General features: G+C 42.1%; 2 protein-coding genes across 2 annotated transcripts; one reads left to right on the top strand and one right to left on the bottom strand.

Annotated features, from left to right (window-relative positions):
• On the top strand, positions 1-4071 carry LOC108232684. The gene has a single exon (XM_017410632.2). It carries the CDS (start codon positions 491-493, stop codon positions 1178-1180), a length of 690 nt encoding a protein of 229 aa, XP_017266121.1. The 5' UTR covers positions 1-490; the 3' UTR covers positions 1181-4071.
• A 1133-nt stretch (positions 4072-5204) lies between these two features.
• asap3 (ArfGAP with SH3 domain, ankyrin repeat and PH domain 3) lies at positions 5205-25449 on the bottom strand. Its single transcript, XM_017418386.3, has 26 exons — positions 25069-25449; positions 21875-21947; positions 19811-19956; positions 18548-18622; positions 17319-17368; positions 16734-16857; positions 15506-15591; positions 15132-15207; positions 13852-13938; positions 13528-13637; positions 12698-12767; positions 12507-12594; positions 12264-12312; positions 11430-11596; positions 11198-11331; positions 11000-11091; positions 10723-10903; positions 9756-9841; positions 9523-9638; positions 9381-9448; positions 8599-8706; positions 7783-7993; positions 7422-7692; positions 7128-7308; positions 6846-6974; positions 5205-6661 (listed from the first exon to the last, which is right to left on the bottom strand). The coding sequence occupies exons 1-26, from the start codon at positions 25192-25194 to the stop codon at positions 6587-6589; spliced, it is 2979 nt and encodes a 992-aa protein (XP_017273875.1). The 5' UTR covers positions 25195-25449; the 3' UTR covers positions 5205-6586.
• Positions 25450-26560: the final 1111 nt, after the last annotated feature.

Below are 26560 nucleotides of genomic sequence, written 5' to 3'. Positions count from 1 at the left end.
ACCCCTCCCTCCTTCCTATGCCATTTGATGTCAAGGCTGTGTTGCCATGGGTAACCATCTGAGAGAGACAGGCAGGGAAATGGAGAGAGCAGCTGGTGAGCAGGATGGTAGCAGAGGCAGGGAGAACAGAAAGAAAGTGAATTAGAGTGAAAACAGCACAAACTGAATTGATCCCTCCGCACCTTTGGACTGAGCAGAGCAGATTGAAGCCCAGCTCCAGAGGACGACGGTGAGGCAGTCAGGCGGAGGACACGACAGCTTGCCAGCATCAGCAGCACAGAGGAAGGCTGCCCAATCATCAGCTGACGTGCGCATGAGCTCAGCAGCCAATGAAATGCCAGGAGGCAGCCTCCCAAGCACAACAACTCGGATGCAGAGACCGCACAACCCGAGCTCCGATGTCTTATTAATGAATGGAGCCGTTCCCGGGCTGCTCAGCTGCACGTCTCCGCTGTCTCTGCTCGGCTCCTGTCTCGTCTGACGCAGCAGAATGGAGAAGGGCATCCGGAGCATCATTAAGGAACGGAAGAAAGGTGAATCGGTGGCAGCAAAGGGACGTGAAAGAAGCACGGAGAACAGTGATGAGGACGCAGCTGAGGACGCGGCAGTAGCCCTTAAAGGTACGGACTCGCAGCCTGACCTCTATCCGCCGGATTCATCATCCCCATCCTCCTCCTCCTCTGCTCTCCCTCTATCAGTCATGCCGCCCTCCGCGTCTGCCTCCGCTCTCCTGGCTCTGGCGTCCCCAGCAACCAGGCGGTCCATTTCTATGGGGGACTTCCGCAGGGTGACAGGTGCTCTGCTGGCCGGCTCTGACCCCCCATCCAGGTCGGCCACGGCCCCCTCCTCCAAACTGGTCACCCCGAGCTCCAGCATGGAGTTCGAGGCCGCCCGGCGGCGCCTCCTGGAGGTGGAGGAGCGGCAGCGCGTCATCAGGGAGATGGAGCGGCGCCTGGAGGAGCTCAGGGAGATGTTCGTGCGCTCGGAGCAGCAGGTGGTGGTCCACGGAGAGCTGGTGTCGCGGATCTCCACCGCGGCCCAGCAGGGAGAGCTGTATGTGGCAGAGAACACCCAGCGCCTGAAGAAGGGCATGAGGTTCAAGAAACATCAACCGGCCATCGTCTTCTCCTCCATGCTTGGACTTCGCACATGCCTTCCTTGGCCTGTGAAACTCAAATGAGACAGTAGATGCTTGCATTTCATCTCTGACTTTAGAAATGTGCTTTACATACCTGGTAGGACAGGCCTCCTGTCTTCAGCTAACTCTCAGTGACACGGCTGCTCTCCAGCTTTCGACCTTACTGCTCTTGTATCCCTAGGCTGGTCCTTAAGGGGTTTAGAGTGCCTACGAATACCACAGAGGCTAGTAATTAGCTTCCCACTTTGTGTAGTTTTGAAGAGGCTAGAAAACCAATGCTCGCACCAGTACGACGGATGTCATTGTGTCCTCACTGTTTTCACAGGTGGTTTGCTGCTTGCAGTTGGCTTATGAGCGACTCGGATGAAATCCACATTGCATGGATGAGTCAGATGATGTGGGAGGAGAGGCTCACACTGGCCTGGGATGCATCAAGAGATTTACTGCATTTTAGCTCATTTTATGTTGCGTCAAAGTCCCATAAAGAAGGCAGAGCAAAACGGGTCATGACACAAGAGGAAAAACAAGACATGATCTGCTTTTTCAGCACAAGAAAGGAGGGAGGATGAGAGGTTTCTGTATAGATAAAATTAAGGAAAACAAATTTGGAACTCGATTTTTAAAAAAAAAGTGCCTTGGCCTCAATCCCAACCATGGCATCGCAAACAAAAACAAAGCAAGAGACAGGAGGGAAGACATTCGTGCTGGGACAACTCCACCTGTGGCCTCTTTTTTTATCCTGTCACCTAGCAACCACTCATCCCTCCATCCTAAATCTGCTTCTGCAAACACACCAAATGTATCCAGCTGAGAGCTGTAACCCAACACAATGTGACAGCTGTGGAGATCCGATGAGAGATTACAGATTGAGGTTTGGAGTAAATGCTATCCATGATTTTAAGAACAGGGGTTGAATTTACGTTAACTCACGCATGCATCAGATAGAGCTTTTGGGATACGACATCACTGCTTATTGTGTCTTACACGACTTAAGAGCTGAGACTTTGCTTCCTGGACTGCAAACAGGACTTAAAGTGCACACGAGCCTCACTAGCACCATTTAATTGTGGTTAACGTGGCAGCATAAGGAGGTTTAACTGTTTTCATTCAGGATTTCTGCGCGTTTTCAGTGAACACACATTCGTTTCCTGTACTTTGAGAGATCAGATGCTCCGTTTCGACACTCCCTTGCGTTAGCTGCATTTGTGTGTGCGTGAAGTGCGCAGCTAATACACCGAGGATATCTTTTTTGGGGGGGCATTTGAAGGTTAGGTTCAGTCTAATTGCAGTTTGGTGTTAGTGTCTATACGTTTTTCTAACACAGTTTCTGCAAAGGTCATAATTCCTATTGGTGCTTTGTTTAATCTCCTGTCATACATGGGTTTGTGCGGAACAAAAACAAAAAGCACAACTCTTAAATGGACAAGCACATGATTTGATTGTACAATCACTTACTGTAGGTTTCTATAAAGTTCTCGTTTGCTTTTAGGTGCTCCGTTTAAAACTTTGGCTTGCTCGCAGGTGAATGAGCTTCCCTTAGGTGAGACACAAAATGAGATGCAAAGTAACGCATGTTAAAGCAGATGTCTTAAAGCACGAGTTTTAAAATGTAGGTTGATCAGAACGAGGCCACTTGTTAGCTTTGGGTAGTTTCTATTTTAGACTTTAAGGGCTTAAAATTGCAGTTTCTCACAGCTGTTTAAAGAGAGTTACCACAACCTGCTGAATCCTAACAAAAAATGGCTTCAAATGATATCAAGGAAACACTGCTGGAGTGCCTCTTTAATCACAAAAAATGTCACGGATTTTAAGTTTTTGTCGAGCTGATGAAGCCATGAAGATTTTCTCCTTGAATGTTGATAATCTATATAAGCATTCCACGTGGCTACTGTAAACACGGTCTTTGTGCACATAAACCCGTATTCTGCAAAGATGTTTGCAATTAGAAAGCTTCTCAAGATTAAATAGGTCTTAAAGGCCGTAAATATGAATTTACGCTCCTGTGTATATAGCTACAGATACACACCTGCCTGACATGTGGTTTTTATGCATTGGCATTAGGAGGGACGGTGGGAATATTAACGATTACGGCGACAGCAACATGGTTACCATCGTAGACCTCATCCGAACAGGAAAAACAAAAACACGCTCAAGTCATGTGGACTGCATCGTTTTTCTTCTTCTCTGAATGACAAAAAAAAAAAAAAGACATTACCCAAAGATCTCTGGACTCACTTGCAGAATGAATGTAAAGCTGATTGTTAGGTGTTTCTGTCATTTTTGTTTCCTGATCACTGATGATTGGTGAAAACAGATGCATATTGTTCGAACACAAGGATTTTTTGCTCTCAGAGCCCTTTACCGTCACAAATGCTGGCTAGCCACAGGCACAAAAACACATTTCTAAAATATACTATTTGAACGTTTTAACATTTTGGGCTTCTTAATGTCCAACCTGACCCCCACTCATCGGTTATTTAATACTTTAATTTACAAAATGATATTTTCCTTGACTGAAAGCTCTACTTACATTTGAATGTGAGCTAACACCTTTGGCAGCGTAGTTTAAAATGTATGCTTAAAAACAAGGTTTGGTGATAATTTGCTTTCACTTTTATCTCTAAAGCAACCAATTACATTTAATGATACACTTTAATCGTCAAACCTTGATGTATCTGATGTTCCAGCTCTGTGTTTGAGGAAAAAGGCTTTCCGCTAAAGTGAAACAGTGAATGTTCTGCTCTTTTCTGCTTAAATCTGCCTAAAACTCTTTTTGTTTTTTACTATTATGTACTCCAGCACAAAGTAAGACACATATATGTCACACAATCTTATTCTAGAAAATTCCATTGTTTTGTAAGAATCTTTTTTTTTTTTTTGTAAAATAAGCTGACTTATTAGAATAAATGCACTAAATATAACTCACTGTTGTGGAGATTTGTTTCTCTTTCAGAACAGAATCAGAGTCCTTGCCGCTTTTTCTGAAAGCTGCAAACAAAGTGTTAAATTTCCCATCTTTGCATCAGAACGGGAGGGACTATTTGGGTCACCTTGCAGCATTTCACAGTAGCGTAGCACCTGGTCAGCAGAAAAGAAAAAAAAAAGCTCTGACGTAACAAAACTCTTCAGACCGAATGGAAGTGGAGCTGATCTGACCTAAACAGGCGGTTTGCATCCAGTCGTTTGCTTGGCTGATTGAGTTCCTCCTCAGAAACACTTAGTGCCTCAAGTGCTGTTATCACACACTGGGATTTGTGAAGTTACATTAAGCTGATCTTTCCACTGCATTCACTTCATAAAAATCACCACCATGCAGATGAATTATAAACATAGACCTCAGTATTTTGTTTGTGAATGTCTTTACTTAGCTTATTTGTGAGGAGAGAACCATGAGTAAAATAACCTGAAAAATACTAATAAATCCAGGAGTCTTAAAGGATCCATCTAATGTTCCACTATATATATGTGTAACATTAAATTATAGTGCTCTTAGGCTCCAGCATGATGCCTTCCTGTGCTGGCAGTTCGTATGATGGAGGGTTATGTAAGTGACAGGTTGGGATTTTATCTTCTGACTCTTGGACGGAGGGTCAGGGCAAACTGTCATCCAGATGGAGTCGAAATGAGGCTGCAGAGGCAAAATAAATAAATAAATCTGCCAAAAGTGATGTCTGAAGGGATTTAGATCAGGTTGGTATATTGGTTAAAGAATAAAAAGGTGCAAGGGGTTTATTTCAAATGTGCACTGATCATTTAAAACAGGCCAAGGATAGACTCCATTTTATCCTGGTCTCTGTTTTAGGGTCATAAATACGTCATAAAATATTGATATTTATGTAGAAATAGTGCCATAATTGTTTTATTATCTGAGAATATTACATATTTGAATGAATTGTTTTACGATCTAATGTTAGATTCTGTTTTTAAGACAGGATGAAATGTGCAAAAGGTGTTAATTTGTAAGTTTCCTCCCTTAAATTAACCCATCATGTATTTGTGCTGTATGTAAGGGGTTAACATGATTAATTTACTGCAGGTTCAGAGAGACACCACTTTGAGAACAACATTAGTGCTGAATTAAACACTTTTAATGTGTATGTTACAAATACACTCACTGAAATGAGCTAATTAGTTATTTACATTTCACACAGTTCCTACTTACAGTGAGTCTGACGCAAACACCCACTGCCTCCAGCATCTGCTAACCCGGCTGTCTCCTGATTTCTTTATTTATTAACCAACACTGTAACCAGACAATATTAACAGAAACAGTCAAGTGCAAAAAAACTCCTCACCATCTTGATTAAACTTGTACAAGATTATAAGAAAGTCACCTTTTCTCCTACCTGTCAGTGTTCTTCTGTCTAGTCCCTTAATTTGTGACATTCAGAAAACAACTTGAACAAAAAAAAACATCAAACTGGCAACAAAAAGTAACACTGTCCTTAAAAATGTATATCAAGCGTTAAAACATAACGACATAACATAACAACACTGTTAATATGTCGATTTTACACATGTACAAAATAATTATTAATGTGAGTGAAATGTGTAACGTGAAGATTTGTTTTTAATAACAGGAGCCGTGACACCTTAACAACAATCCTGTCTCCCATGATGCACCCTGAACCCTCTCTGTGTACACTGAGTGCAAGCGTGCCATAAAACGCGAGCTCACGTTTGCTGAACAAATTACTGCGGCGAGGCGCCGTACCTAACAAGCCCTCTTTGAGTACCTTTTCCTGGTAGGAGAGAGGGTCTTTTTTTCCCCCCCTTATCACGCTGTGGCGACGTTCTCCAGAGACTGGCGCCTGGAGCCAGTAGAAACTGGATCCTCCACTCTGTCTGCAGACCAGTCGGCTCAAAGGTTTTCAGCTGTCTCGTCGGGCAGCACAGGCGTCTGGCATTTCGTCGAAGACACGCGTAGGCACGTCCCAGGCCGGGGGCCGCAGCAGACACTGGGCGGGTTTGGACTTTAAAAGTCTCATTAAACTGTGGTTTAAGATATTAGACAGAATAGAAAGCAGCTACATCCCTGTTTAACAGCTGGCTCTGCGAACGCTGCAGAGGATTCCTCTGAATTTAAAGTGCCTTAAAGGGTTTCGCCCTGCAGGAAAGTTTCGCCTTTATGTACAAATCCTAGTTAACTTAAATATCTGCAATGCAAATGTTTGATCAAAAGCACATTAGCTCAGATAAGCCACAATCCTTTATCTTTGCTCAATTGTGGCTGAAGGTTTATGTTGACAGATACGTTTCTTTATGGGTTTTCTTGATGAATAAATGTTTAAAGGAGTAATATATCCTTGAAAAGATCATTTACATGTATAAGCATCCTTTGGCAGTAGATCCTCAAGTAGAAACTTAGATCCATGATTATGGCAGTCTTTTCCTGGGAATAAAATCCGCACTGTGATACAGTTCCGCTGGTTCAGAAGCACGTCCCTGTCAGTCACTTAGTTTGTGTACATAGTTGACCGGAAAGGTCCCACTTCTCGATGGGTCCCCATCAATGTGTCCAAACTGTGAGGATAAGGAGTAAAGCAAAGATTATCATCTGAACACACTAAAAAGGTTTATGGAAGCGTATGAAATTAGTCCCTGGTTATGTGAAAGTAAACTCTGTGTACTGCATATCATCACCTATGGGTCTGAGTGTGTATAGTTACAAAACTAAGCCCTTCAAAAAAACTGCAGTTTCACTTACCCACCAGTGGGGGTCATCAGTTGCCGTAACAACAATGATTTCGGATTTAAAGAAAGCAAGCTGCTCAGAGCTGACTGCTCGGCAGTCCACCAAAGCCTTGACACGCTTGTGTGGCCTGGTGCCAGAAACCTGCAGGAGACATGTAATCCAATTCTCAGTGTACCATCAGCAAGTTCATATTGACTGTGAACTCTCCCTGGTTTCTTTTTTATCTCCTGTCTCTGAGACTGAAGACTGCAGGCTAACACAACAACACAATGAGGTTTCTGTATGAGGTGGTACCATTGCATTCCTGCGGGAGCGTGGGGGGCAGGTCACAGTGTGCGAGGGTGAGGAGGACGAAGACGGAGCTGAGGAACCTGTGGTATTTTCCACAGGGCTGCAGTATAACTCTTCCTGGCTGCCCACACACCTTCCCTGGCTGCTTCCGCTGCTGCGACGATATGATGTGGTCTTCTCCGAACTAGAAAAGTCCCCAAAATCATGAGAAATTAGGATAATTAAAGGACTTTAGATGGACTTATTAAAGAAGGCATTTATTCACACTTGTCATGTCAAGTTGAGTTTTTTCCTCACCTGACAGGTCCTACAGGATTCTGAGGGGACACTGGTAAACCAACACCGGTTTGGCCATCCCAGGTCTGCCTGTGTGTCTTCTGCAGACATCCCTGTCCTTGCGGGGACCTCGGGGGTCTCCTGCTCTGGCCTGGACTCTCTGAATTAGGCAAAGAAACGGTGTGTCTCATTTGCGTCTGAGAAACGGTTGTGTGGGAGGCCGGGTTAGAGCTGCGTCGTCGGAGGTGGCTTCCATCTTGTGTCAGGACTGAAATCTGAGGGTCTGAGCGACCTGTGGAGGTCAACAAGAAAAAGCGAGAGTAAAACTGTAAATCCGTGGAGCGAGCTTGAATCGATTCAGAGTGTTTAAACAGTAACGTACCTCTTGGAACTGATTTAGCTGGCAGCGGTGGTGGCACTGAAGCTCCAGAGGGGGCGCTATTAGCCGGAGGATTTTTATACAGGAAATCCAGATTCTCATAGGTCTGACAAGGTTTGCTGCTCGAACCATTACTGCTGCTCCATCGTGTAAAGGGAGATACACCACCTCCATTTGATGACGTGAAAGAGCGAGTCTTGGATACTGGGCTCACCTGGAGGAAGGTGGAGATGGTGACCTAACATTTCAAAGTTTCTACAGGCTCATATTTAATTGTTAAAGTCGAAGCACAGCATTTACTGTGAAAGTTCAGTGACTGTACACAAACGATTAAAGCAGATAATGACACTTCTGAAAAAAAGGTTGCTTGAGTTTAAGTTCTTGACCACGAGGTTTAGGTCTTCTTTAATACAATAAGTTCACTTTGTCAAATTTTCTTTTTATTTAAAGTAAAACAGAAAAAGCTTTAGTGGTTGAACTAACTCATAAATGATAAGTTTGTGCAACAAATGATCTGCATTTATAAAGATCTTGTTGAACTTGGCTTTAAACTGTTTTTCAATGAGAACTGAAACAATTCCTACATTTGTCTTTAGTTTATAATTAATGTTGTTTGAGGGACCTAATTTTAGAAATTCAGATTTTGTCTGAAAACAACTGGTTTTCTATGCTTATCTGGACACGAAAAATACAAAAAGCAAACTGAATACTGCCCGTACTTTTCAAGACTGCATAACAACAACTTCTGAGACGAATAGTTGAAGTCAGTAAGGAGACTGTGTAGGTGTGTGTGTGTGTGTGTGTGTGTGTGTTACTTACCTTCTCATCCAGGTCGTCTTCACTGTCATAAAACTCCTGAGTCTGAGTCTCCCATGGGAACTCCACGTGAATCTGAGAGTTAAATTTCCCACTTTGGGCGAGCTCCAGCTAAAAAATACACACATGAACACACAGAGATAAACACTCAGCACACTGTTTATGTAAACTGCATGTCAATTTCAAGACAAATATTTTTTAAACACTGAAATCGGGTTGTCTGTAAGGACAAGAATAACATAAAATTGAAACTTTTACCCAAATTTGATTTTAGTTTTCTTGTTTTTTGCTTCTTTACTTTGGTTTAGATTAAAGTTTTGGGGTCTCATTTGTGCTTTTTTCATGGTTTTAAACAGAAACTACTTTTCGTAAAGACAAAAAAACTATAGTCTGCATGTTTTGTTTAGAATTAAATGCATTTTACCTTACCATATTTATTTATTTATTCATATTTTTTTCACAGCATCCTGAAAAACAAGGTCATTCACAATCAGACAGGATGTTGCATAAGGAGGGTCTGATTCAGCGAGGCAGATGGCCAGTAAGAAAATAAAAACTAGTTTATAAACAATCCACACTGGGGCCTGACGCGGCTGAGTGGGGAGTTTTTTTTAAGGTAGTATTTCCAGCTGTGGAAGCAGCGTTGTTTTGTTTCTGGAGATGGCCTTCTGGTAGGTATTTTAATGCTGTAACTCGATTCCTCGTGTGAGCTCGCTTCTGACAATGCGTCTTCCTCGAGTGTTTGAAGAAAAGTCTTCAAAGTTAAGTGGAAAATGAGGTCTCACCAGATCGATGCACTGTGTGTGCTGCAGCCTCTTGGCGATATCAAGAGCGGTCTCCCCACTTGAATTCACTGCAGAAGAAAAAAAAAGGGGGGTTACTTGTTGCTCTAGGTAACTGAAATCTAATTAAGAGAGTAAAATGTACCTGTATGAATGGCTGCCTTTGCTTTGAGCAGCAACTTGAGTGACTCAGGCTTGTGATAAAGGACGCTGTGGTGAAGAGCTGTGTTCCCTTCTGTTGTCTTCTTCTCCAGGCAGTTGCTGCACGGTGCACATATGGCACCGACAGATGGTATTAGACTTCGCAACAGCAAACCCCACTACGTGTATACAATTTCCAAGAACAGCAGCAAATGCAAGAGGCAAAACTCGTCTGACCTGTTCTGACAAAGGAAATCCACCAGTGACAGAGAGCTTTTCTCCTCCAGGCGGACGGCGAGGTGAAGAGCGGTCTCTTTGATCCCCTTGAAGCAGAAGAAAAGAGAACAAATGAGGCCAATCTGTTGACCCTGAAATAGATGCTCCAATTGCACACAGTTTTCCTCAAATCGTTGAAAAACTAGCTGCCAGTCCTGTGAGATGTTGCTGCTTCTTGTTTAGTAAAAAACAAACCTATAGATAACGTCCTGCTGTCAAGGCTTTGTATCGGTGCGTTAAAAAGTGAAATCAGCTTCAAGGATGATCTGTTTACATGACGTGCCAAAAGAGAAACACAAGTGTTTGGGTAATTCAATAAGGCCGTCTCGTTTGCTCTCTAGAGACATGAGCTCTGACCTAAAAGCTGAAATAATAACTGAAAGCTAACCAGCACAAACAAACAACCTCTTACACTCACAGCGTAAGGCCTTACTACACACACTGCTGTAGCCGATCAGGAAGTGGCTGACAAGAGTCAGAGTATGATTAAAGAGAAGAAGATGAGGCGTTAGCAGCGGACAGGAAATAAAGATGAGGAGATGAGGAAAGGAAAGGATTACAGGCCGAAACAGATGACAGGGCCTCTGATGAACCTCCCACAAGAACAATACAAATTCCAAACATGGTCTTCAAACATCATGATGACTAGGATTGTTTTTTTACTGCTATTTTAGTTATCAAGAAAAAGAAGTGAGTTATAAATTTTTCCAAACATCTCAGATACATGTCCAGAAATGTAAACAAAAACGGGTGGGAGGCCTTGTCAGGATGTTTGTGTTGTTCGCACTAAACGCCAGACATCTGTGGGAGTGTCAGAGTTCAAATCTATCTGGATGGTACGGGTTCAAAGCAAACACTCAAACTCTAACAGGAAACCCTCTTGCGATGAGATGTGATTGTGGACGTGTGGCTGTTGATTTTCTCTCACCTGTCCTTCGGGGAGCAAGAGCGGCTTGGACAGGTCGGCTCCCTCGGCGTAGAGCTGCAGAAGAGACACGAGGTCCCGGCTCCTCACGGCATCGTACAGCCGGCAGGGATCGGCTTCTTCTCTGCGCAGGACGTACCGACGTTCGGCGTACTTGGCAACAATGTACTCCTTCCTCGCATTCCTATTTCGAAACATTACACGTGTAAAACATTCGTCTTTTTCTTCCTAATAGACCTTTCAAACAATCAGCGTGACAGCTGAAAGAAAAACAACTCACATGTCACTTTGTGGTAAAGGTTTGACAGAGTCATTGGGGAGGCCTGCCTCCATGATGTCATTGAATCTGGTGTTTCCAATGCTGACAGCCAACTGGACACAAAGACATGAAGGTATGTCAGAGGAAGTAACGTTTATGATTACGACAACTAAAACCCCACAAAGGTTGTCTTTTCGTATCCATGAGTATATTTCATACCAGTAGTTCAGAGGTGCTCAGCAGGTCGAGGGTGAGTGACTGGATCCTGGAGTAATGCACTCCCAGATCTCTGTGGATGCCAGAGCATTCGATACAGGTAAGGATGCCCAGGTTGGTGGACAGCCACGTCGGGTCTGAGACACACAACAACAACAACCAGAAAAAAGGTTAAATGTTTCTCTGAAATAATACACAGAGAAATGCAAAGATCAGTGAGGAGATATTGTCGGACCTGGAGCTCCACAGTCTGCACACGCCTCGTTTCCCGGCATGTGTCGAAGCTCTGCGATAATGGCCTGGGAGAGCTCCTGGAGCCCGCTGTCCTGGAGGTGAAGCTGATCTCCTCCCAGCGCCGTGTTCAGGGCCTCCTCTTTGCTGTTCTGCAGCACTGACATCCAACTAAAGGAAAAACAGTGCCCACGTGTTAGCTGATTTATCATCTCTAACAGCTCGTGAGGTGGGAGACCATGGGAAAGCAGAGGACTGTCTTCAACACATTAAAGGTTCTCTGAATCACGCGCACGTGTTTTCAGTTGTTTAATGATCACTCTCGCTTTTTCAACTTTACAAACACGCGGAGTCACATCTGTCATTTCTGAAGCCTCAGAACTTTTCCCTTGCAAACTGTTTTCATCTTTCTGTGAACCCAAACTCACAGAGCCCCCATCAAATCAAAGAAATCTGGCTGCAGGCTGAAACACAAGGAAAAAGGCAGGGGACAGATGCACCACCCCCCATCTGAAACCACATCACAACAAAGATTGATTCCTTGCTTGTTGTGTGTGGCTACAAGTCCCACCCAGAACCAGCTGGGCCAGGAAGTCTGAGAGGACAGATGTTTCTGTCTGCGTCACATCATTTCATTTCAGTGCTCTGCTTCGCTTCGAGTGCCAGCTTGACTTCTATGTGAACCCAAAAAATAGGTTAAAAGCTAAAACTCTATATGAACATTTAGAAGTCTCTTTCCAACACAGGCTGAAGTTAACTTGTAAGAACTCATTTTTACAATGAGAAACTGAAAAGTAAATAATAATACGCTTCTGCCTCCAGATGTTTCAGTGCTTACATCATGCAATCCTGCTCATCTTCTGCCTGGAAGTGATACGTCCGGTTATCTGCAAATAAAAGGGAACACTGTTTGTAAATATTGTTGGAAGAAAAATATAAATTGCCCTGTGAAATACAAACTAAAGACTGTTTAATCCTAAAGTAAAATGCCACAGATCCTCATTTATGTTACTGTTAAAACAAAAGCAGCTGCCCTTAATTCTCTTATTGACCAAGAGAAGATTTTAATAAAGTAACTTACGAGTGACCAGGTCGAAAGTCCTCTTGTCCTCTGGGTTGGGCCGGACCTGACAGGTGAGTAGGTTCAGCTTTGCTGGTGGCCGATTGATCTGAAAACAGGCAAAAAAACAAAAGGTTGAGAGGAGATATCATGTATGTGTACATTTGCCTAAAGTTTAGCCCATGTGGCAAATTTCAGTGATTAGTCCTCACCGTACTGTGTGAAATAGTCAGGCACCCGAATTTGACTCCACATTTCCTCTTCTGCCAAACCTTCCTGATCCTGCACGATGAACGTTGCAGGATTAATGAGAGAAATTGAGTTTATATGACACTGCTGAAGTAACACTGCCATCCTGAGTTGTGTGCAAGCCCCTGTGAGCTAAAAACGAGTGTTAATGTATGCTGTGAGTTGGAGTAGTGCTGATCTAAATACTATATTTAATCATGCTCGCAGTACTTCACTCCTGTTTTCGTCATCTTGACTGAAACTCGGTGCATCAGCTGAAAGCAGGTTCTGTTTTCTATCTGTGACCCAAGAATTTACTCTCCTCCATTCGTCCTACTGAACCACATCCCCCCTTCTTATCGCACAGTAATCTGGCTCTGTGTGTGTATGTGTGTGTGACGCAAAAAGTTGAATCTGCTTAGTTAGCCATTCTGCCAAAAAGCTCCTAAGGAGGGGCCCCTGCTTGACTCTTCATCTCACAGTAATGAAAAGCAGATGGGGCAGACAAAGCTGAGTCGGCCCTTCCCAGTTTGTGCCAGATTTGCTCACTCTTTAAGCGACTCTGATCTCTCCTGCTTCTTCTTAAAGTTGCGTTTATCACTTTGAAACATCAAACTATATATAAATCTGTGACAAAGCTCTTTTATGTTTAAGAGCTCAATCACAGCAGTATATTCTCCTGATAATCTGCATTTTGTTCTTATTAACGGCAATGAGAACACAAATCTTGTTCTCTTGTCTTTAATTACTGTTTGAGCAATCCCAACATCGTTACTCTTGTCGAAACTGCTTAAAACCTGATCCTTTTACGCACCCATCACTCTTCTTCAGCAGGAAACCAGACTTCTCAGTCCCATACTTCTTGTTTCCCTGCGGCTGGTGGATACTGTATCCATTGCCGGAGTTTTGCCTGTTCAGGTATTCCTGGGATACAAACAGGGATTTAGGACTTCACTTCGAAAGCATCAAATCAGTTCTACGGATTAGGAACCATTGCGGCTATGCAGAACGGTCTGATCAGCAAACATCTGCACTCATTTTGTTTTTACACTGACAAAACAAGAATGTGCAACCAGCGCACTTAACACACTGAGTATTTATAAGGTTTACACATATGAAACATTAGGAATATGCATACTTCTTTGCCATCCACTTGCAGAAGTAATTTAAGAGAATCCCTCAGCTGAATGAGTTGTTTCACCTCCTCGTCCTGCTCCATACGCATCTGCAACAAACACCGCAAAATTCTTTAACACAAGAACAGCAATAAAACACAGTTGGAAAAACGGTGCGTTGCCAGATAACGTCATGTTTTTTATTCCTAGTTTATTTTATCTGGGTGTGGAACAATAAGACAGCAGAGCTTTGTCTAACGTCCTGAAATAATGCAGAACAGAGCTCATTATTTTTTATAGATTTTTCTTTATTAAGAAGTAAAGTGATCACTCTCACATGCGACACCAGTTAGTTTACGTGAAAAACTTTCAGTTTTATTTTTCCTGGTGTGACAGCACAAAACTCGTGTGCATTTCCTTCTTGAGGCTGAGGTCTGGCAAGTCTGAGCGGGTCTGAGTTCTGCCTCGGATCAACCAGAAAAACGTCTAACGCTTCCCAGTATTCACAGTTAGCAGGCTGTTTCCAGAGCTCTGCCCAGAAACAGGGATAAAGCAAAACTTGTGCAAGATGGAAACCAAACTGGAGACCAGTGGTTGGAGAAATGGGCGTAAGGGAGGGAAAGTATGAAAACAAGGGGAACATTTCTGCTATGAACATAGAAAGAGAGGTCAATAAGAGTATATTCTGGAAGTTTAACTGGGGGGAGTGTACACACAAGGAAACAGACTTTGGTTAAGACGGTAAAAGTGAAACTAACCCAGAAAGAAGGAACTAAGACATTGAAAAGAGCTTTAATGGCCTTTTTCTATGACCATATATAATCTGTTTTGTGTCTCAATAACATAAAAAACAAAACATGGCAAATATAGAGTGAGTGTCTGGCTCTTTGGATCAAAAGCAAGATAACTTAAATATGTGCGGCATGTGTGGCATTCTGGGATAACATCAGTTTGACAATAATGCACAGAGGCAAAATTGTTCCGACTTGTGATTAATGAGTTTTATTCCTCCAAAATCAGAGCAAAGCTGGTTAGTAATGCGAAAGGATGTCACAAACGAAGGGCTTAAAACACAGTTTCAACACAATAAAATTTATAAAACCAAGAATTTTATTTTCTAAGGCACTCCCTTATATTTATAAATGAACAGGACATTAAGGACATATGAAGTGAGGACACAAGACGTAAATTCCCCGTTATGTGAATCAGGTAAGCGGGGAAATTCCCATAATTAAAAAAAAATATTTTATCCACTGAATCAAGAAAATGGAGGAAGAAAAAAGCGACTGCAGCTGCTGTTTACCGTGTGAATAGAGGAAGCGAGTTTCTCAATGAAGGGCGCAAGATTCTCTGCAGCCTTCAGCCCATCCTGAAAGAAACTGAAATCAGAAAAGGAAAGATAACTAATGGTGAGTCATGAAGTTAACAGAAAACATCACATGCTCGTGCTGTGTGCTCGTATACTCCGCTCCGGCATAAAACTCTCCCATGAAATAGGTGAATGGTTAACAGAAAACATCAAACCCAACGAGGCTCAAATAACACGCAGAATTCCTCACTGACCACAGCTCTGATCAGATCCACATGTTTCTCTGCCAGGTTTCTTTGTTCAGCCTATTTCAGGTGTGCAACAAAATGGCTGTTTGAAAAAAAAAATAATCGCTAGCTGAGACTGACCTGTGCTGGGCCTGGAAATATTTGATGAGGCTCTGCAGAAGATCGGGACCCTGACGCACCTTCAGCTCCTGGATCTTCAAAAGATACTAAAAACATAAACAAAAACAGTCAAAAGTGGATGCTCAAAAGCATAAAGCCTGAAAGAAAATGAGCGTTTAATTTTCGACACTCAACACACCTGTTGTTTCTGTTTGGCTGCACACTTTGTGACATAAATGAAGTGGTTTCAAAGGTCATACATCCCATTTCAACACTCACTGAACTCAGAAGCATGAGAAAGACTTTGCAGAAAGAGAAACGCTTCAGCTTTGTGTGGAAGGATTAACTACACTATCTGCACCATTAAACAGAATCTGAATTTATCTGTCTCTTAGCAGAAGCAGCAGAGTGAGGTGTTTTAATTCTGTGTATTCATGTGAGTGAGTTTTAATGAACATTTGTATTTATGTGAACAGAGGAGGAAAAACTGTCACAGACTGAAGGTTTGGGATGGTCAGCCAAGGTCTGACCCTGAGCCAACCTGGTGCAGCTGGATATGAAAACATCTGGGGTTCAGCTCTTCTAACGCACCCTGGATGGGGAGACTGTTTCAGACCAACATAGATCAACAGGTGCAGGCTGAACCTGTGATCAGACCCCCCCCCCTTATCTAGCAGGGCCTTTCCCTTCGCAGGATGTGACTAAATCCTGCAAGGCAGCAAAACCAAACCAATGAGGGACTGAGACTGGAGAAAAAGACGAGCCTTGAAGAGTGAGGAGTCCCAAGGAGGAGGGAGGCATACTGTATCCCTTTGTGTGTTTTTTTTCTTTTTTCTTTTGCTTTTCAAGACTGTAGATTAAATGAAACACAAGAAGCACATGCAGAGGGAGCTTTTTGGGGGACTTCTGCTGCAGATTATTACTCCGTTGGGACACTTGCATTATTAGTTGTAGTTTATATTTTTGTCTTTTAGTTTTAGGACAAAATAATATGTAACCTTGTCATCTCCACTGCACATTTTTTATTTTTAATAAAGTTTGAATGTGAGCAGTCAACCTTTGATTGAAACTCCTCCTTCATCCTCTCTAAGTTTTACTCTCAATTTTTACTCTACTGGTTCTTCGCCTGATTACAGAAAAAAAAAAATCACACAAGCTGAGCTAACATGGGTTTTGGGAAGCCTCCCTCCCGGGTTAGCCATCTCAAAGACTCAGAGAGGAGACACTGAGGAGGCTCTGATCCCCGTACCTCACACATTTGCAGCTGGAAGATCCTTCTCTCCCTTTCCATGTCCTCCCCCCCGTCCGATCCCTCTGACTTGATCAGCCCCAGCTGCTTTGTCTTCTCCTTCCTCTCCTTTTCCAGCTTCCCTCTGACAGGGAGGAAGAAGGAAACACAAAAATAAGACAGACAAAAGATTGTTCTCTTTCATGCACACGTCTCACCTGTTTTAAACATGTCCAATTGTCTGATTCAGTCTCAAAAGCTAACTTCCTCAACTAAGAAGCTGGAGGGGAAAACAAAAGAAAAGAGGTGTAACCTCCTTATTATATTATCAAACACTTTACACCATCATTTCAAGATCAAATGATAGCTGCAAAGTGCAGATGCCTCAGCTACATTTCATGCCAATGTAATGGAGAATAACCAAAGGGAATAAAGTATTACCCTTTCAACATATGCTGCTGTAACAGCTTCAGCTATAAAAACAAGTTCTCCTAAAGCAATCACATCTGCCTAATGATTCAGATACGTCTCACTCGGAAAAACAATCAAGATTAAGGATCTTGAACACTGCTATATGAATGTAAGCGAAAACACAAGGTTCATTACAGTTTTGTGTCGTAATCCTTCCACCTCTTCTCCATATGTTTCTTCAGCTCCTGTGACAGAACAGAACAGAGGAGTTACAGCATAAAGACATAATTATTACTTGTATATCACTGGCTTGTGTTATGTCTTGCCAAACAGGATTTCTGTGGCGCTTTGCCACTTTTTTTCGCAGCGTTAGAATGAAGCACAATTCAGTGCAGCAGTGCAATCAGCTATTTAAAGTCAGGGCAGCGACAGGAGCTTACACACAGCATTAGCCTGTTATTACTGGTCCGTTGGCAAATCAAAACACGGAGGGAGACAGAAAGGTTCAGTACTGGAAAGCAACTCGTTTTTACTCAAGCTTACTTAATCTGGATAAATAACCTCATTGTATCCCTTATCTTAGTAGGCTCAACAGTGACTATAACACAGACAGACAGCTTTATTTTGTTAAAAATTCGCCTTAAAAATTACTTTTGTCAGTATATTCCACAAATTCAAACAATATGGTCCACAAACTAAATGTTGCCTTTATATATTAGTACTAATGTGTGTAAATAAAGATAATATTGGAGACAAAAACAATTTCTGTAAGACAATCCTTTCTTGTCTGCAGTATTAATAATAGTGTCTATATTAAAACTTTAGATGATTTTTGTTGCTAGTTCTGTATCTTGGAGTAGTTTTGTATCCAGCTTGAACTTTAATGTTTATGTTTCTTCGAACCTTTTTAGATTTCCAGTCTCGAAAAGAATACAATGATCTACAAACGCACTGATGGATTTTCACTTTCAGGTAGTGAAGGTCCTCTAAACAAGTCCTCATTTAGCCAGCAGAGGTTTGATTATTACTGAAAGTAGCATTCATTCGAAGAAATCGTATCATCTGCCACCTTGCAGGCAAAGTCTTAAAGTTTATGTTTGATTTACTAGTACTCGAAGTAAGTGTTTGGAGGATTCTCATCTGTTACTACACTAAATTTTAGCACAATATCTGCAAAATTGACTGAGTTACAGCCATTTTTGTGTTCGCGAAGGTCAAAAATCAGTGGTGGACATCTTGAATCTGGTTGACTACAAAAGTTAACCGGTTGTAGATGTACATCCAATGGTTACTTTCACTGAGTTTCAATATAATTCATTCAGTTGTTCATGAGATTTTGCTAACAGACAAACAAACACACACAGACGCAGGCTTATGGTCGCCCACCTATCATGGCGGTGGGCGATAATGACTTCCATACTCACTAATCTACTGTCACGGAGTTCAGACTTCAGCACATTCTCCAAAGGAAAGGCCAGGATGTTGTTGAGGTTTTGCACCTGAAAAATGTAAGCAAGCAGCAACTGAATTAATGTCCAACATCCTCTGAGATGAGCCATCTCACATACATGCTAATTTAATTCAGCCCACTCCACAGCATTGCCCAATGGACTCGCGTTTCTGGGAATGAGAATGAACAATCCCCAAAACATGGTGACGCAAACCATTTGAATTTGTGAGTCATCAAAAGAAAACACTGGCCATTACGCTGCACGTATACAAGTCTTAGATCTAAGTGACTGCATGATGCAATCGTGTTAATGAGCTGTTTGTGTTACAGTAAAGAATGAGCTGAACTGAATGAAAATAACATGAACTGACATTGGATATGGAAAGAATGAATCAAAAAACACCAAGAAAAATCCCGACCGGCTGCCCTTTACAGTAATACATGTCGCTAATTAGCACTAATTCCTTGCCTGCAGGTAAATCAAATCATTATTTTTGGCAACCATCAATTAATAATTCTTTCCATGAGTTCCCAGTTAACCACACACAGATTTAAACTCTGTTTGTAAGTGCCACTGCAGTTTTTCCAGGGTTTCTGGTGAATTACAGCCGAGCTGCTTTCCACTCTTAGGATAAATAATGTCCAACCATTTCCGGGAGCTGATGGCGGAGCTAACCTTGCATATATTGACACAGAGGCCCGAAGACCAGCGGGACTGTTTTGGTTGGCATCCAACCTCTGAGGTAACTAGTTGATCACACATTTAGCTCTTACACGAGGAAATACCAGCTCCCAGTGTCAACACATGACAGAAGATCAATGCATGAACCCTTCTGTGCACACAGCACAGGACAAGGCTGATTTTGTGGCATACGTCCTCAAAAAAAACCTTTGTTTTAGTCTTTTGGGAGCATTTTTCACATCTGCAAGGCCTATTCTGTGCTGTGAGGCCCTGACTGAAGCATGGGAGGGAGTGTCTGTGCGACGTATGGTGATTGTGTTGTGTGCTGACTCACACATGGAGGTCTGGGATGAATTATCATCGCCATAGAAACTATCAGTGGGACGGTTCCGGACTGCCCGACTCAAAAGGCCTCAATGCATCATGTTCAAATCACACCGGGATTTGAGTTTGCAGCCTTCCTTTTCTAAACCATTTTATCTTTGCTATGGATCACTCACTCTTATGTGCTTTTTACTCTCCCTTCCATTTTCCATCTGCTCTTTCTTTCCTTACCAGATTTTTGAAGAGGGATGTGACCTCTCTTGTAAACACAGCCAAGTTGAGGAAACCAGTGGAGATTTCATTGTTGTCCTGGGTCAGGTGGCTATTCCCCAAGTTCTCCAGCAACTCAATATACTGCTCTTTGTTTTCCACATGTGCTGTAAAGAAACAGACACACACAAAGAAGAGTGTGAGCATAAATACAGATAATAATACAATGACTCAGACTTTGGTTACAAATGCAGAAAATCTGACAAAAGGCAGACAGACTTGTCCTGTTGCTTTGGAAATACTTCAACAAGACAGACATGTGGGAGGAATTAGTTCAGGTTTACACCTCTCCTGGACCAGCAGTCAGGCAGACACATGGAGACCCATAATTCTCTTGACTTATAGGTCCCTATTTGAAGGGTCAGAACCTTAGTAAGTTAGAAGTTTGTTTATTTTTTTACGGACAGAAAAGAATATGAGCGCCACTTCAGCATGTTTTGTTTTAGAGCAAGGCGGCAAAGAAAGCAGAAGTTCAAGCAAGGAAAATTTGATTTTTTTTTTTATTATTAAAATATATGGGCAGCATATACAGGACTGAGCAAAAACCTTGGATCATTCCTTATTTTTTAAATATTTGGCTTTCAAATAGTGAGTTTCTTGTAATCTTTTAACGTGATCAAAAGTAAAAGCCAGTAATAAACTAATGAGACTGAACTAAATATAAGCAGAATAATGTCTGCTGTAGTTTATTGTTCGAGACTAAATAAAACTGTTCCATGTTTGTAGATTGGTGACCGACCAACACAGTTGTACCAACCATATTAAGGGATGAAGGTTTAGCAAGAATACAAAACTTTTGGACAGCATAATTATTATTTTTTTGTTGGGGGGGGATGATACAGCGCATAGGATGTTAGCAACCCTCAAACAACAAGCAGCTGAGTCACCGAGGAGCCGGAGGATGATTTTACCGCTGACCTTTAAGTGCCAGATCCCAGCAGAGAAACTCTACTCCCTGACCGGGCTTCCAGAACACACACAGACTCACAGGCCGCAGCACGCTGGCAAGAAAGCTTGCACTTCAAGTTTACAGGAACAGAAAATGACACCGCGTGTGTTTTCGCATGTGTGACACATTATGAAGCCATCAGAGCAGCACCAGGGGGGGAAAGTGGGTGTACAACTTTGTCTGTTTATGATGTTCATCAGACTGTCCATCTACAATTAACCTCAGGAGTAATGAAGGGGCTCGGCAGCATAATGAGTGAGTGAGAAACAGGCCTCCAATCAACGCATTACTGGAACGAGCCCATGTGATTCTACTTAGGTGCACAGGAAGAAGAAGGAGAATAAAATGGGAGTAATGATGGAGCACTTCTCTGTAGAGGCTATAGCAATGATTTAAATAAGCCAATTGCCTAATTCTATACTGCTGCCTTATTGTGATTGAAAATAAATGAATTAAAGCCTTTAAATAAAATTGTGTCTGCACAAAACATCAAAAGCTTCATGTCACTGTAATGCCAATGTGCAATATCAATACTGTAAAGGATTGCTAGGACTACAACAAATGTCATATATTATTGTTTTGTCTGAAAATAAAATATTTGGCTAATTACTTGAAATACCGACACCTGGTGTAAACGCTAGTGACCAAGAGTTTTGTGATGACAACAGGGAGAGAGGTTTATCACAGCTGATATCGTTATCACAGTGTTTAACAATGACGTCGCAGCTGCAGCCCCTGGATCGTGCACACACTCAGAGAACCAGTTTTGACTGCTTTATGGGAAGTTACGGGTCACAGACCCGTGCACCTTGTTGTTGCCAAAACCCCACGTGCCATTTATCTTACCGTAGACGCCACAAAGCAACCCTCTCTGTATTGTCTATAAACACGATCGCCCATTATCTCATGTTTCCTGGCCCATGTCTTATAAACCCTCTTATCTCTTATTTTTTAAAATAGAATGATTCCTCTCCAGTAATTTTTGATGCTAACTCAAGCCACTCGTTCATGACGTCTTCTCACCCCCACCAGATAATGCATTGTGTGAATGAGGCTTCAGTAAGGGACAAACTTACAGAGTCCAGAAGTGTGTATAGCTTTAATCAGCTTCTTCATCCTCTGCAGATTTGTGTTGTCCGTCTCCAAACACTGCAATGACACAAGAACATGCAACAGAAATTGAAACAGTCAAGAATTAAATACTTGTTTGTCAGGTTTATGCGCTGGCTGAACAACATGCAGAAAAGAGTGACTTTGCGCATTGTTCACGCGTGAAAATCGCGTCTGTTCAAACTTCTCACGGCGTATGACTCAGGCAAACAGGTTCCACCAAGAAGAAAACAGCCGTCCGTGACGTAAGCATGTTTGTGTCAAATCAAACTTTTCAGGCTGAGACGCTTTCTCTGACCGAGACGATACTGGGGGCGGGGTTCTAAAGAGCAACAAAACTTAGGATGCAGACATGATGCAAGCTCCACTGGAGCAGAGTCATCAGCTTTTTCCAAACCAACAAGGTTCGAAACAGCAATTTGCTTATTCTCCTCACAAGGGCCGCTTGGTGCGAGCAAGCGACAATCCACCTACATTGCACCCAAAAATAGCTTTAATTGGCCAGTCATTTAGACTTATGGGAGACTACATCTTATTAGATGTGGCTGTTTCCACACTCCAGTCCCTCCCAGCCGAGTCACCGCTGTCTGAGCTTTGGTTCATTAATCAAACGGTTGCGTCACGTGAAGAGGCACTCATTCTGTGGAGACCGAAGCCAGCCACAATGGCGATTCTCTCTCAAATTAGACAAGCTGTCAGAGAGTAATCCCAGCTGGAGACAATAGGGAGCTCCACCTATGAAGTGTGCTTGTGTTTTGAAGAGGTGCAGAGGTGGCTTAAGAGCAACTATTTGTACCCGCATGTCAGGTTATGTATCCATGCTGTTATTTCCTGTCCCAACTGGATCTAATCAGGACAAATAAGTGACGAGCAGCTAAGTGCATGTGGGGGGTTAAATGGCATCTCCACCCTAAACCACACACATGCCCACATGTTACCCCAGCCATTAATCTAGCTTGCCGTGCAGACTAAACACTATAACCATATGCACCTATAGAGCTGGATGCACTTCAGTCTGTGTGCACATGTGCAGGATTCCAGCATGACGCTCCCCAAACTACTATTCCAGTTATGTATTTTCCAGTGTGTCATGTCCATAAAAAAGGACATATAAATGCATCAGACAGCTGCCTTAAGCTGCTGTCCGTAAAAAACCTGGATTCTGCAGAATCGATCAATGTTTGGTTACGGCAGTTTTGGGGTCTAGGAGCTCCTAATCGCGTCTTTCATCCCTTTTGGGTCATTTGTAATGGTCCTTGCGATGCATGCAAGGCAACAATAGGAAATTAGGTTAGCATGATTTATTATCCCTCCAACAGAAGGATATCCAGGATGGGTTGCTCTAAATATAAATTCAGGCAGGTTGCAGCAGAACACTGATTTGTACCGTTTTGTCACACAAGTAAGGTTCAGCTTGTGTGCGAACTCGGATTATTTGTTTTGAGGCAGAGTTCATGGCAGCCTTTTTTCTGTTTCCTCCCTTCGCCTGAGGAGCAAAGGGAGGAGACATTTCAAACAAACACACCGAGACCTGAAAACAAGCCTTGAGCCAAAGTATCAGCTGAAACTGAAATTTAAAAAAAAAAAGAGACCCAAACTGACCTCCACAGGCCTGCTTGCAAATATTGGTAAACATGCATGCATTATAACCACGAACAAAACACCGCGATTTGTCAAAGAGTCACACTTCTTTCTGTTATGTGCGCTGTGACATGTGAGTTTCATCCCGACTTTGTCCAAAAAAACACTGAGTACAGAAACAACGCCTATGCTGCATTACCTTCAGTGACCTCCACTTTCCTGCTGAACCAGACCAATGTACAATAAAGCACAATAAATGTTAACCTAAATTCCTGGACTCTCTGCAGGTGCAATATGCAGAGCATGCAAAAAAACAAAAAACAAAACACAAGTGCATGCAGTACAAAGAAAGATCTCTCAGACAAATGAAAATAAATGCACCACAGGCATTAATACATGTGTAAAATCCAACATGAATGTTTGCTGATAAAACACTTGGCCCTATCTCTGTGTCCTGTTACAGCTAATAGTTGCGGAGTGAAATTACAGGCGTGGTCTGGAGCAAGACACAAGAAAGATCTCCATTGTTGTCCCATTCCATTTTTTTTCCTATACTTATTCTCACCTGTAATTAATCAAAGGAAGGATAAAAAATGTTCCTTTAGAGTATTTAGATGTAGTTACAGATGTTGTAACGTGCCACCCAAAGACTGTATCCCTGAGCTGAGGAGGTGATCGACCACAGAGGGTCACATTTAGCCTGGTACTTACAAGGTACACACCAAGTACTTAGAGGGTACATACCTGGTACTTACAAGATACATACCTGGTACTTACACGGTACTTACAAGGTACATACATGGTACTTACAGGATGCTGAGTACATATGTGGTACTTAGAGGGTACATACCTGTTATTTACAGGGTAAGTACTTGGTACTTACAGGATACTTAACAGGATAAGTACATCCTGCAGGTACATACCAGGTATACACCAACAGGTACATACCAACTGGGTATGTACCTGCTACTTACTGGGTACTTATTAGGTATGTACCTGTTAAATAAATGGCACTTACAAAGTACAAATCTGGTATTAAGAGGGTACATACCTGTTATTTAAGGGTACTTACTGAGTACATACAAAGTACTTACAGGGTAATAATGGTGTAGTATCTAGTACCTACAGGGATCAGGCTGTTTGAAGTGACTTGTTACTTGTTATATATACCTTAAACATATAAGGCTGTATTATGAATTGCTGCCAATTTTTATGTACTTTCTGGTTGTTACAGCTTTTAACATGCAACAGAATTCATAAATCCCACTCATTTGTACTTTAACCCTGTTGTAAACCAAAATGATTTAAAAATAAAGCTTTAAAAGTTGTCAAAATGTTGCAAAAAAAGTAGCTTAAAATCTTCCCGATGATTTGGAATGGGTCATAAAAGTAGTTAAATCCAATTTATTGTTTACACCTGTTTAATGTAAGACTGGTTGTTAATCTTTAAACTGCTCCTAAAAAGTCTTATAGTTTTATTAAAGTCCCTGAACTGAGCAGGTGGGAAATTCCCATCTCGTGCTCCGCCGCTACAGCCAACAGGTAAACAGGTAAACAGAAAACAAAAGGTGAGTCTCACCTCCTCCACGACTGACACCGTGTTCCGACAGTCGCTCATTTTCGACTGAAAACTGGAAGTCCCGGGGGACGATAGGTCCTCGTTCGTCAGCACCACAAAGTCCGAAATACTTATTCGCTCCGGCATGTTTCCAGAAAAGAAGAAGAAGAAGAAGGGACCTCCGGCATTCACTCACTCCTGGGCAGAAAAAGTGAGCCAAAGTTTTACCCGCGCGCGTTCATTCCCATTTGAAGAAGAAGCAGGGGACTTTTATTCTGCAACGAGTCCGAGTGCTTCAAAACAAAGTCTCTCTACACTAAAAGTTAGCCAAAAGCAGAACCGAGCTTGGACACAGACTCCACTCAACAAATGTGAGCGCGTGCAGATCCTGAGCGTTTATTGTGAGGAAGGAGGGATCAGGGTGGGGGTCCGCTCCTTTCCGGTGCGCCGGCGCATCACCCGGTTACAACCGCGAGCGGGAGGGAGGAGTTTAATTCACTGTCTTTTTTTTAACTAACTTTATTAATAACCTTTTAACAGTACAAGCCAGGGTGAGTTTACTGTCATCACCATCTGAAAACAATAAAATATAAAACACCAGAAACAGTAAATCTAAATTTCTTTATGAAATAATCAGCAACTTTAACATGTTATTTACTAATTTAGTGTTAAAGTATTTATTGAATTGTGACTAGCTTTGAATTGCAGCATTGAAACAACTGTAAGTCATGTTTGTCGCCATATGTTTAAGGAGGACCTGTACGGCAAGCCATTTAATCATAAAAAGATCGAACAGGATCTGTAGAGCAGTCGTCCATAAGTCAGTCATAATTCAATGAACATTTAATTGTCCAGAATGCCACTTGTCCTGTCCACAGTCAACATTTCCGATATCTCAAGCGTCATTCTTCCGAGTACAAATGACGTGGATATATGAAACAAAATTCTTACAAGAGAAACAGTAAGATCTCTGCAAGCAGATATCCACAGTCCCAGTGTTACCAGTTCTCAGTTTTATTCAACACATATGTAACTTATTCTGAAGCTGAACATAAAAAAACATGTTAATCAGGTCATTAGGGATGTCAAGCATTCATGGTTAAAAATCCATTTTTGTCAAATAATGACAAAGACATTAAGATATTTTTGATGACACGGATGAATGGCAGAGGTGACACAATTTGTCCTGAGAAGAACATTTATCTGAAGTGATGTTTGTGGACATAAAAAGGGCCTTTTGGATATGTGAAAAGTCTTATTTTCAGTGCAGGAAGACTGAATCATAGATATCTGCACCAATCATGGTGAGGATGTGTTTCAGTTTTTGTGAGTGTGTGATTTATAGACTCTAAACACCCACATGAAGAATATCAGTATACCAAATATATAGAGTGAAATGCAAACATGATGTCTTAAAAATCTGATTATGAACAATAAAAACACAACAAGCTGTTCATGCAGAAATGCAGAAATTTGCACAAAGATGTACAATGACTGTGCTGGTTTTATACCT

Source organism: Kryptolebias marmoratus, linkage group LG10, assembly GCF_001649575.2.
Source record: "Kryptolebias marmoratus isolate JLee-2015 linkage group LG10, ASM164957v2, whole genome shotgun sequence".
In the NCBI taxonomy this organism is placed as follows: Eukaryota; Metazoa; Chordata; class Actinopteri; order Cyprinodontiformes; family Rivulidae; genus Kryptolebias; species Kryptolebias marmoratus.
Note: the sequence above shows the minus strand (reverse complement) of the source record. Positions and strands in the feature narration are given on the sequence as shown.

Coding starts and splice junctions, on each gene's coding strand:
- LOC108232684 (XM_017410632.2), top strand. CDS start 491: ATGGAGAAGGGCATCCGGAGCATCATTAAGGAACGGAAGAAAGGTGAA.
- asap3 (XM_017418386.3), bottom strand. CDS start 25,194: ATGCCGGAGCGAATAAGTATTTCGGACTTTGTGGTGCTGACGAACGAG. Junction 15,592..16,733: donor TCCAGCTGCAAATGTGTGAG/GTACGGGGATCA, acceptor TTATGTTTTTAG/TATCTTTTGAAGATCCAGGA. Junction 11,092..11,197: donor TGAGCACCTCTGAACTACTG/GTATGAAATATA, acceptor CTTTGTGTCCAG/TTGGCTGTCAGCATTGGAAA.